Here is an 11490-nt window from a genome sequence, read left to right on the forward strand (position 1 = left end):
CCTCCGCATACACCATGCACGTGTCACGGGCTACCTGCCCTATGATGGTTCATGTCCCCACTCCCCTACTGGTGCTTGGGTCCATTTTGAGGGAACGTGAACTCATCAGGTCCCTTGAGGCCAGGGGCCTGGTTGGACCCATTTCAGGGGGGATGCTGGAGCTGCCACTGATCCACAAGCCCTTGGACCCTGGGAATACTCGCGGGCTGCCTGCGGGCTGGCCAGGCTCGTCCCGGCTGGATTACGGCCTCTGTGGCCCCGTGAGCGTGCAGGGTGGGGGCCGTGGACAGCAGGCTGCGCTGGGCAACACGGGTAGAAGGGGCGTGGGGGCCCTGAGCCGGGTGGGTTGGTTGGGAGGGGCTGAGAGGTGTCTGAGTGCCAGGGCGGGGTCGGATTGCTCCTGAGCAGGAAGGCGTGAGCCGCAGGGGGGTAGGGGTAGGGGGCCGCCAACCCTCCTTGACCCCTCTCCCTCCTAGCCCCAGCCCACTTTCAGGTGGGGCCCCTTTAAATGCAAGGTTCTCTCCCCCTCAGAAGGCCCCTCCCCTGGTGTCCTGGGTAGCCAGGTAAACGAGCCTGACCCCCAGGTTGCGGGCATGGCTTCCCCTCATTCCGGGGACCCCAGCCCGGCTGGCCTGGCCCCTCCTCCTGTAGCTCCTCCAGGTGAGTCACATGGCGGGGGGAAGGTTGGAGGAGAAGGGGTGTCCCTGGCATTTGGGGCTCTGAGAACGTGGGAGAGGAAGCAGCCATCCCACCCCCTCTTCCTGGGTGGGGGCTCTGCCAAGGTCACACAGAAGGACAGGGCCAGAGTGGGGGCACTGACCTCACCCTTAACAGCCCCTTCTTCCTCTAGGACCGCTGCCCTGCAGCCCTCCCAGGGGTCCTGCCACCCTTGGACCCCTGAGCCTGGAGGTGGGCCAGGGTTCTCCTCACTCTTCAGGGCCCCTTCCAGATCATTCTCTGCCCCCCCCCCACTGCCTTCTTAAAACCCCAGTGCTGGACCCCCACTCCTCAGGGGTACACACCTCCTACCCCTACTGGAGAGGGCAGTCATCTGCCCCCTTGAATTCTGGACTCTGGCCCTGACCCTCTCTCCATCTCTGTGGGCATCGCGTTGGTGATTCCTTCCCTCACCCTGGCCTCTCGGTCCCCCAGACTCCCCTCGAGCACTTGTCCCCTTTCCCCCACACCCACCTTTGCCCTGGTCATGCCCTTGGCCTTGCCAGCATCCAAACTGCAGCCTGGCCCTGACCCCCTTCCCGGGAATCTCGGGAGCTGAGGGGCGAGCCGCTGTCCACTGTTTCCAGCACATTCTTCCTCCTCCCACCTGCCCTGCCTCCCTCCCTCCCTTCCTCTGCTCATCCAGCTCTGCCGTGATTGTCACACCCGCACACACACCCCCTTCCCTGGGCCCTCTGTTGTTTTATTGTACCAGCCTGGCAAACCCCCAACTCCCCGCCCCCGCCCCGCCTGCACCCATACAGCTGAGCCGAGCTGGGGATAAACTCAACCACTAATGCTCTTCAAATTCCTGACTGCGAGCCTAAGGGGCCTTGGTCTTCACATTGCACTCCTCCCTCTGTCCATGTCTCCCTCGCTCCAGGCCCCCACCTCCCCCCTTCCTCCTCACACTCAGCTGCTGGCCCTGCTCCCTCTTTCAAGAACCCAAAGCCATGGGAAGAGGACTCCTACGGGTCCCCAGCACCACGGGCACCCGCCCACCTGCACCTGTGTCCACGGCTGTGTCTGTCCCGTAGGCTCCTGTGACGCCCCATCCCTGCTCCCGGCAAGGCCAACGTTCCTGCCTACTCACGGCCACCCCCACCCTTCCTCTCCAGTAGCGTGACATCTTCTCTCCTTGCTAGATCTTTCCAGCAACGTAAAAGCTTGCTGTCGTATCCTATCTCTTGGCCCCATGTCCCTTTCAGCTATCGCCCTATTTCTCTGATCCCTGTTTATAGCAAGATTCCTCATACTTGCTGCTTCCTAGTCTTTCCTCATGAGCCCACTGGAGCCCGCCCTTCATTAAGCAGCTCTGCTCAAGGTCAACCGTGACCTCCACGCTGCCAGACTCCGGGGGCAGCTCTGAGGCCTCATCTGATGGGACCCGTTGTCGGCAGCTCTGGGCTCAGGAGCTCCCCTCCTCTTTGCCCTCTGGAGCCCCACGCATTTCCTCCTGCACCACTGCCTGCCCTTCCTCCTCTCCCTGGCCCTGCTGACAGGAGGGGGCCCCAGGCCCTTATCCCTTCCCACGCTCTGCCCCAGCTCCATATCCCAGGGGTCTAGCTCCAGCCTGGAGCCCCTGCCCCGACTCCAGACTCAAAGCCAACTGTCCTCCCCTCCTCTTCTTCCTGGCCCGTCCAAAGGCAACCAGCTGCCCCAAACGGGGCCCCTTGCCCCAAACTGCTCCTCTCTTAGTCACCCCACCTCACCTCCTTTCCTCTGGTTGCTTGGGCCCGGCATGTCCCCCCTTTCTCGCCTCGCCTCCCCCCCCCCCCCCCACTGTCTCCATCAGCAAACCCTGCCCTTCCTTCCTCAAGCCACATTCAAGGCCTGAGCACTTCCCGCCACTGCTCTGGGCGGGCACAGCCCCTCGCCTGCATGGCTGCCCTGGCCGCCACATGGTCCCCTTGCTGCTGCCCTTACCACCTCACCTGTTCGCACGCAACAACCAGGCTCACCGGGCCAAGTGCCAGTCAGAGAGTGGCATCCATTTGTGTGTGCCAGGGCCCTCCCCGCTCCTCTCCAAGGGGCTGCGTCCCAACTCCCCCCTCCCCTGCAGCTGTTTCTCACCCCGACTCACAGCAACACCCCACAGCCACTGGCACTGAACCCCAGCGGCTCTCCCAAGAAGTCTGCCCGGGAGGCCGGCTGGGGGGCTGAGACACTTACCTTTCAGCGGGGTCGGTGGGAGGGCCCCCCCCCCCCCCCCCCCCGCCAGGCGGCCCGGGAGCTGTCTGCGGTGCCGACCACTTGGGTCCCCTCTGGCCTCGCCCACAGCCCAGGCCCACTCCCACTATCACTGGGTGCTGGTGGCTCTGGGGCATCTCTGGGGCTGAGCTACGAAGTCACTGTCCAGTGACACCATAGGTGTCACCGTAGGTTCATCAATGCCATCTCATTTGTGAGGGTGGCACAACAGGTTTGATTGTTCCCAATTTTTAGAAGGGGAAACTGAAGCCCAGGAAAGTTGTGCTCCCAGCAGAGGCTTTCCAACAGACAGAGAACCATTTCACCTTCCAACCTGATCCCTCCATCCTCTGGGGCTGCTCGTCCCCCTGGGTCCAGGGTCACGGTGTCAGGCTGGGGACCGGCTGTCACCCCCAGCTCCTCCCCACCTCCATCTGCAAGGTCTGGCATTTGCCCCTCTGTTTCCTCCCAGCTAAGTGCTTCTGCTGGTAGTGTCCTTACTTTGTCCTCACCGGGCCCAGATCCGACCTCCAGGCTGGGCTCCCACAGTCCACTCTGCACTGGGAGTGACCACATCACCCCCTGCCCCATCCGCTGTAGTCTGTGAGCCAAGCGCAGCCTCCGGAGCCCGTTCAGGAGGCCCTGCCAAACTCCCCAGGCTCCTCCCTGCCTGGAAGGTTCCGCCCAAGCAGTATTGAGTGGCCTCTTGTCTGCACCCTTCTGTGCCTTTCTGCCCTCCTAACTGTCCGGGCACCGTCCCCTCGGGGATTTGCCTCACGCCTCCCGTGTCAGTCCCGGGGCCCCACCTCTGCCCTCCAGGCCCTCCTCGCCCCCAGGCAGGTTCTCGGGGTCCCTTGCTCTCTCCTCGCCCGCACACGTGGCCACTTGCCCTCTGTCACTCCCGCGGCCGCGGCCCGTAGGTCCCGCCGCCGCCCCGGAGCCCCCCTTCCCGGACATCTACGGCGGGGACGCTCAGCTCTGGGCGGCGCACTTCCGCGGCATCGGGCGCGCCTACCGCGCGCTGGGCAAGGAGGACGACTTCGCCATCCGTGTGCTCACCGAGGACTTCACGCTGCCCTTCCCGTTTGCCTGGCCTCCGGGGCCCGACCCGGCCCGCGGGCCGCTCTTCTACGACCCGCACGACCGCGCGGGCTTCGACTTCCTGCTGCGAGGCCCGGGCGCGCCGCCCCCCGCGCTGCTGCGGCCCCTGCACGCCACGGCCCAGGCTGCGGTGCGCAAGCGGCGCCTGGAGCGCCTGGCCCTGAGCTACGCCAGCGCGGGCGCGCCCGGGCCGGGCCTGATGCTGCTCCCGCCTGGGCCCGGCGCCGCCTTCCCGGGGCCCGCGGGGCCCGAGCCCGGCACCCCTGGCACCCCTGGCGGCGCCCCCAGGCTGGGCTAGGCCGCGCCCCCAGACCAATAAAGAGTTTCTCTGCTTCGCCAGCCCACGCTCTTTGCTGGACACACGGTCGCAGCTGGACCCCCGGAGCAGGACGAGGGGCTGGGCCCTGCCCCCAGGCCAGGCTTGGTCAGCCATGCTGCTGGGGAGCCACACGCGTCTCCAGGGGAGTGAGTGAAGGAGTGAGATCGAGATGACATCCGGGCAGGCTAAGGGACGGGACCTGGGATGGCGATGCTGGTGGCCGGCCCTCCACTCACAGTGCCTACACTCTGGGATCCTAGCCCCGGCCCCGTGGTGGGGAGTAGCGTGCCCATCCCACAGATCAGGACACCGAGGTCCTGGCTGTCCCAAGTAGCATCTGGGATCTGGTTCCCCATATATCCGACGTCCAGTTCAGCCGTGTTTCCGTTTTCCAAGACAGAGCGGCTACTGGGGAGCTGGGAGAGGGGAGGGGCAGCAGGTTAGCAGGGCAGAGAGAAAGCCCCCACCCCCCCAGCAGAGGAGAGAGTACAGAGCGGGTGGGGGAGAGGCCCGAGGGATGCCAAAACAGGAAGGTTGGGGGCACAGTCCCCACTCCTGCACCCCTGTTGTCCTCCCCTGTTGGCTCTGGGCAGAGGGGGTGCCTCTTGGGAGCCAGAGCAACCACTGGTGAGCCGGCCTCCATCCCAGGGGCATGTCCCTGTGTGGGTGACAAACCCTGGCAGAGGCCTGTCTACTGCGGGCCGGCTGTTAGCTGGGCACAGCCACTGCACGGGGGCCCAGACGGACGGTCGGCCTGGGTCTCTTCCTGTGGGGGTTGGCATAGTCCAGGTGTGCTGGGAGGGTGCGTTCTTACTCCAGTGCAATGGAATCAGAGTTCTTTTCTCCTTTCTTCTGATCTGGGAGTTATTTTTAGCTTCCCAGTCGTGGGCAGGAATGGTTTTTCCAGAGCCTCACTCGGTTTGCTGGAGAATCGGTGGCAGGAAATGCTCACCTCTGGAGGAGAAGGAGGTCTCTGGGCTCTGGAAGAGGGGCGTCCAGCTTCACTCTCCTCCACTGGTGGTTCTGTTAGATCCCTGCCGCCCCCCGCCCCCCCCCCCAGCCTCCTTCCGCCTGTGGATTTTGTCTTTTCCATTTCATTGAGATGCACAACACTTACTTTGTAATATTTATGCATTTGGCTCACAATAGGGCAACAGCAATTATGACATTAGGTATTGGATCTCCTGTGTTATGTATTGATTGTTTAGGTTCACCCAGAAGCTGTCCCGAATCATGGGGTCGCGTGCAGTTTACTTGAGAGGTGACACACAGGGAGGGGAGCGAGGAGGTGACAGAGAAGGGAAAGAAGCGGTTAAGAGGCATGATACCCAGCAAGTTAACACTCTGGGTGACCGGGGATCCCGCTGGGGCATCAGCACTGTCCCGCCCCAGGGGCAAGAAAGCCAGGGATGTGTCACTGCCTCCTGGGGCGGTAACTCTGGGGGTTCAGCCTGCCCTGGGGGGGGGGGTGTGAGCTTGCCCCTCTTCCTAAACCGCAGAGATGGAGTTACCATTTAAAAACTCTTGAAACAAGTCGACAGAGAAATTTTATGACGGTGGAGTGTAGTAACAAGAAAGCGAGGTTTCTATCTAGTGTTTCAAGTAGAAAATCTCCTAGAAGTGTACTTTCCATATAGTTTATGAAAGTACTAGTCAAGGACAGATTGGGAATAAAAACGCTGGTCCTTTACCACCACTGGTGTAAGGGGCATTGCCCTAGAGGACAAAGACCCCCAAATGAGTCCCCTAGTGAAGAAACAAACATGTTGGAAAAGAAAAAAAAGTAAAACGTTCAAGAAGTACTAGGACGAAAATGAATAGGACACATGGTATTTAAAACAGGGTGGTCAGGAAGGGCCTCTCGGAGGAGGTGGCATTTAAGGGAGATCGGAGATTGGAAGAATGGGGAGGAGCCAGGCATGCGCACTCTGGGGGAGGAGCCAGGCCTGTGCAGTCTGGGGAACGGCCATCCAGGAAGAGGGAACAGCGTGGGCGAAGGCTGGGCAAGAAAAAAGAGCTTCAAGGGTCTAAGGGCTGCAGGAAAGGGCTGCGAGACCAGAGCCGTGTGCGCTGGAAGGGAGCCACAGGGACAGACGAAGAGCCATCGTCTCTACATGGCCACAGGGTTCTCGGCTCCCTTTTACAGGCACAGTGTCACCTCATCCTCCCTGCGCTTCCTTGAGGTCAGCAGACAGATGAGGACACTGAGGTCTAGAGAGGGGACAGGGCTTGTCCAAGGACACAAGCCCATGTGTTATTAGAGCTCTGTGTTAAAACCATGGCCTGGCTCCAACAGGCTTGAAAACTACAAAAGGTTCAAAACTGGCTTATGTATCTGGAGGGCCCAGAAATAAACTGAGCTTCAGGTAAGGTTGGATCAAGGTCTCAAGGTTTGATTCATGCATTAAGTGGCTCAGACCTGCGTTACCTGAACCAATCCCCGTGGCCAGCACGTGGGGTTACCCTGGCTGGATTGTAAGAATTAAGGCCCGGAACACTGTGGTGGCCTAGGTAGGGGGAAGATGTCAGGGAAGATGGGGAACCACCACCGTGTCCACTCAGTCAGGAGGTGTGAGCACCAGGGCTGACATTTTCTGCCAAATCACACCGTTTCTCTTCCGGTTAGAAATGCTGCTCCCGTGGAGAAGCACGGCCAGAAAAATGAACGTTTGCCCATTAGTGTAAAGCAGGGTTGAGAATCTAATTTGTTTTTTGAGCACCTGCTCAGTGCTGGGTCCAGTTCTGGGGCTGAGTGTTCAGGGAGGGAAGACACTGCCTGCATCAAGGAGCTCAGGGATTGAGGGTTGGGAGGACATCAGGACAACGCCCTGCCCATTGTCCCTTAGATGAGAGCTGCTCCGGGGACTCAGCTTCTCCTGCCTCTTTTCATTGCACAGGGAAAGCCATGGAGCCCTCAATTTGCCCTTTTTGCTCTGGCTGCTGGGATGCTCAGAGCACATTTGTGGCCCAATTGCTCTAACTGTCCTTAGGCACGATCCTCTGGGTCAGTGTGCCTCTCCTGTGTGGCTTTAGTGTCCTCCTCAGTTGGCTGGCTTTCAAGTCTTAGGAGCTGGGGCTAGAATTCTAAGAATGACACTCGCAGTCATTTTTGTCAATTGAAGGAAACGCCTTTTTGGTTCCAGATCCTGGATCCAGGTGGCAACACGTCACCCCACCTTCCTCCCACTGATTTGCCACAAGACACTGCCCCCTTCTGAGAATCAGGCCGGGGGTCTGTGCTGGAATGTTGTGGCTGTTGTGTCAGCGGCCTACTGCTGTGACACGGGGCATGGTGTTCGCTGGGGTGGCAGCGGCTACAGGCAGGCTTTGGGGACGACAGACCGTGCTGGGATACTGAGTCACCTCCTCACTCGCGACCCGTGGCCAGCATTTCCCCCGGGGCCTTGGGTCCTCAGCTGGGAGGGGGAGCACGGTCATGGGGTCTCCTTGTGGGCTGTGGGGGGTGTGGATCTCCTCGGTCGGGTCCCTGGGCTCCGCCTGGCCCAGTGGGAGCCCGACAGAGAGAGGACAGCTGTGTCCACTGGGAGAGTGGACAGTCACTCATGCCCTGTCTTAACCCAGCGTGGTCACCCCTCCTCTGTCCAGGGCCCTGCTGATGCCCTTGGGGCTGAGATGGCCGGCTCTTTCTCCCACAGAGCCCGGGGACACACCTTCCTCCCACTGCCTTGCTCGGGGTGACTTCCAGCAGCCTTGCGGTTGGTGAGCATCACCTTTGGGGTGACAGCCCCTGGAGGGCAGGGATGTGACCTGTCAGGTTCACCGGGGAAGCCCCTGCTTCTGGGGCCCTGTTGGCAATAGCGGGTGCCCAACTGGTAATCTCCGAATGTGTGAATACGGCCTTGCTGAGCGGAGGGCCGGGGTCCCCCCTCCCGTTCTGGGTGCAGGTGGGGCCTGCGGGGGAGGGTGGGGCTCAGAGCCCCCAGGCTGGGTCTTCTACCTCAGAGTCACCTCGGGCTTCCCCAGGGAAACAGGGGCGTCACACCCTTTGATATTTAAGGGAGGCAGCTCCCCGCTTGATTCCTGGGCTGCTGAGAACAGGGGTCGGGGCACCCCCACCCCCCGCCTCTGCTCTAGTTTCCTCTGGAACAGACTCTGAGGAGCAGCGAAGATGTTTAATTAATTGCAATTACAATCTTCAAAGGAAGCCGAGAGTTGAAAGTTGTTCCTAATTACTGTGTTATGATGTCGGCCGGCTCCCCAAATTGATTGTGTTAGAATTTCCGATGGAGGATTAATTGAGTCGCCGTGAGGACCCACTTGTGTCCCTCCCCCGTTAGATAACGCCCCTGTTCGGCCTCAGGAAAGGCGCTGGCCTGGAATGACAATGAGCCCTGGGCTGGTGGAGGCTGGAGGCAGCTGCCTGGATGAAGGGCTTACCGTCAAGGTCAAGGCGCCGGGGTGTTGGGTGTGGGCCGGCCAGAGCAACTCCCTGTGGTCGCTCACGTAGTTCACCAAAGGCTTCCGGTTCCTGCCTTCCGGAACTCCCCAGGGTGGGCCCGGTCCCCTCCCCCCACCCCCTCTGCATGGCGGGGTGACTGTTGCTGGCTCCTGAGTCCCGGTGCCATGATATCCGTTCCCTCCGGGCTCGAGCGTTTCCTGCCAGTGTGAGTCCCTCTGCCCTGGGGACTGGTGGTCCTGGGGTGGTGGCCTCCCCCACCGTCCCGAGGCCCCAGCGGCTCGTCCCCTGGTGGGTTTGGAGCAGAGGGACCTCTCAAGAGCCCCAGAACATGCCTTCTTGTGGGGGCGGCGCCAGTCTGCCTCTTGGGGACGAAGAAGGCTTCCTCCTCGTGTGTGCAGCACAGGCGTGCACACAGGACAGACAGGTGCATGCGTCATCTGTGGGTGAAAATTTCTTGCGGCAAATCAGGAAAGTGTCTGAAAGGGCCCCTTGGGTGTGTGGACTCACAATGCAGGAAAGGTTGGGAAGAAAGGTCTGGAAGGCTTAGAAAGATTGTTTGTCTGCTGTGAGTTGAAATAGATTTGGGGGCGGGCACTAGCGGAGGCCGAGCTGCCAGGAGAATCCGGGTGAACCGGCTGGAGATTGGAGCGGAGTGGGTGGGCGCAGGGTTTCCTGAAGGTTGGACGGGAAGCGGAGGAGGAGAGCAGTCCGGGACGCCCGAGTTTGGGCTGGGGCGGGGGGAGGCATGGAAATCTACGCGCCCGGATGGGAGCCCGCTGACGAGGTGCTCTCTGCACGGCGAAGGCCTCCAGGCTAACAGGCAGGCTGAGTGGCTCAACGACCCTGGAGAGGGGTGCGTGGAGCCCTTCGGGTTGGGCGGCCCTCAGGCTTCTTGTCTGAGAAATGGGCCCCCTGACACCTGTCCCGGAGCCCGGTTCTTCTCTGCAGGGTGGGGACTGTCCCTGGCGGACCCACTGAGGTCTGTTTCAGTCCCCGGGGCTGGGCCGTTGCCTGAGTGGCGAGTTCTTGTGTGGCCCTTTAATTACCAAGCACCACTGAGCCCCGAAATGACGTTAAGAAGAGGAGCTTCCGGCCCCAGCATCCCTTCTTTCCCCAACACGGGGGACTTGACAGGAGTCTCGGGGACGGATGGGGGCCAGGGGGGCCAGAGAGCATCCTGCACCAGGCCAGGTGGGGCCCCATCATCCCCCCATCGCTCTGTTGGGGAAACTGAGGAATGCCACGGTGACCAGGAGGAGAGAGACCCAGCGGGTTCCTGGCTCCCGGTGCCGGCCCTGCACGGTGGCCAAGCCCCCTGACCTTCTGAGCTCTGGTGTCCTCGGCTGTGAAGCTGGGGGATGGCGCGGTGTTAAGCCGCCATGGGGGCCGAAGGGGTGTGTGTGTGTGTCCATGCTCAGCCCAGGTCTGGTTCATCTGGGTCTTGGCCACAGGGCTCTGGGCAGCTGTGTCCGACGACGGGGAGTCCCCCGTGTGGACGGGCGAGCCGCAGGGCCACGCCCGCGTCTCAGCTGGTTCCCAGGCCGAGCTAGGGCTGGAAAAAGTCCCAAGGAGCCTCCCCCACTCCCCTTGAACGTACATTTGTTCCAGATCCATGAATATGCGATTGTCGCCCACCTCCTCCCGGGAACTGTGAACTTCCTCCACTTCTGCAGTGAAGCTCTACATTAATCACGGCTAATTGCTAGCGGGAGTCGTTTATGTCAAGAGCCTTATTCCTGGGAATAAAGGGGAATAAAGGATGGCTCCTTTCAGGAAGCTCGGCGTTGCCCGGGAAGGAGCAATGCCAGACCCGGACAAGGCCCGGCCCCGGCCCCCTGCCAGGGGCTCCAACTGCATGTGACAAACGTGGGGCCTCTGGCCTTTGCCGAATCTTCAGGGAAATGAGCACATTCATCATGTTCACGCGTTTTTCTGAAGTTGTTGTGAGTTTCCTTGAAACCAAGGAGGGTTTTTTTCTTTCTTTCTTTCTTTCTTTTTTTTTTTTTTTCCTTTTTTTGGCAACAACAGCTGGGAATAAGTTGACACTTTCTAAAAACTGCCACTTATTGCTTGGGAGTGGGGCAGGGGAGGCGTGTGCTTGCCAAGCCCCAGGCCCATATCTGAGCTCGCACACCAGGGTCGGGTCTCCCCTGGCTTTTCTGGAGGCCCGTGCCGGAGGGCCGGTGGCGGAGTGAGTCCCGGGCAGGTGCGGGCTGGGCTCCAGGGCAGGCTCACCCACCAGAATCCAGAGGACAGGTCAAAGGGACAGTGGAGAGGAGTTTCTGCATGTGCCTTGTTTTTCTTGGAGCCTGTCCTCCATCAGTTAAGTGCAGCACCAGGTCGCTATCTTCTTAGAATCGGGGTGTGTGTGTCACGTCTGTTAATCCTGATGGAGGCCACACCTGCGGAGACTGGGGCGTGAGAAAGATGAGCGTGCAACGCTCCGAGTGCAGTGTGCAAGAACTCGCTTGTGTCGGTGCACCTGCCTGTGTATGCTGGTGGGCTTGCTAGTGTGGATGCGTGTGTCTGTACGGGCACACAGGTGTGCACAGGCATGCATGTGTGTGCATATGTGTGTGTGTGTGTGTGTGTCGGGGCACCTGTGCTAGCTGTGTGTTCTGTATGCAAACAAACTTTGCAATTCTGGAAGCCCCGCCCCCTCAGCCCCTCTCTGTTGCTGCTCTGTGATTTGAGGACCCTCTTACTGATGAGGAAACTGAGGCCGAGCGGGATTTGGGGAGAC

At 60.8% G+C, this 11490-nt stretch overlaps 1 protein-coding gene across 1 annotated transcript; it reads left to right on the forward strand.

Annotated features, from left to right (window-relative positions):
• Nucleotides 1-571: 571 nt before the first annotated feature.
• Nucleotides 572-4306, forward strand: CF2H8orf90 (chromosome F2 C8orf90 homolog). The gene is made up of 2 exons (XM_047841977.1): nucleotides 572-660; nucleotides 3828-4306. Exons 1-2 carry the CDS (start codon nucleotides 594-596, stop codon nucleotides 4304-4306), a joined length of 546 nt encoding a protein of 181 aa, XP_047697933.1. The 5' UTR covers nucleotides 572-593.
• The last annotated feature ends 7184 nt before the right edge of the window (nucleotides 4307-11490 follow it).

The sequence above is a fragment of the Prionailurus viverrinus genome, chromosome F2 (assembly GCF_022837055.1).
Source record: "Prionailurus viverrinus isolate Anna chromosome F2, UM_Priviv_1.0, whole genome shotgun sequence".
Taxonomy (NCBI): Eukaryota; Metazoa; Chordata; class Mammalia; order Carnivora; family Felidae; genus Prionailurus; species Prionailurus viverrinus.

Excerpts from the sequence above, each read along its gene's own strand:
- CF2H8orf90 (XM_047841977.1), top strand. The coding sequence starts at position 594 with ATGGCTTCCCCTCATTCCGGGGACCCCAGCCCGGCTGGCCTGGCCCCT. Across the intron at positions 661-3,827 it reads TCCTCCTGTAGCTCCTCCAG|GTCCCGCCGCCGCCCCGGAG; the intron begins GTGAGTCACATG and ends CGCGGCCCGTAG.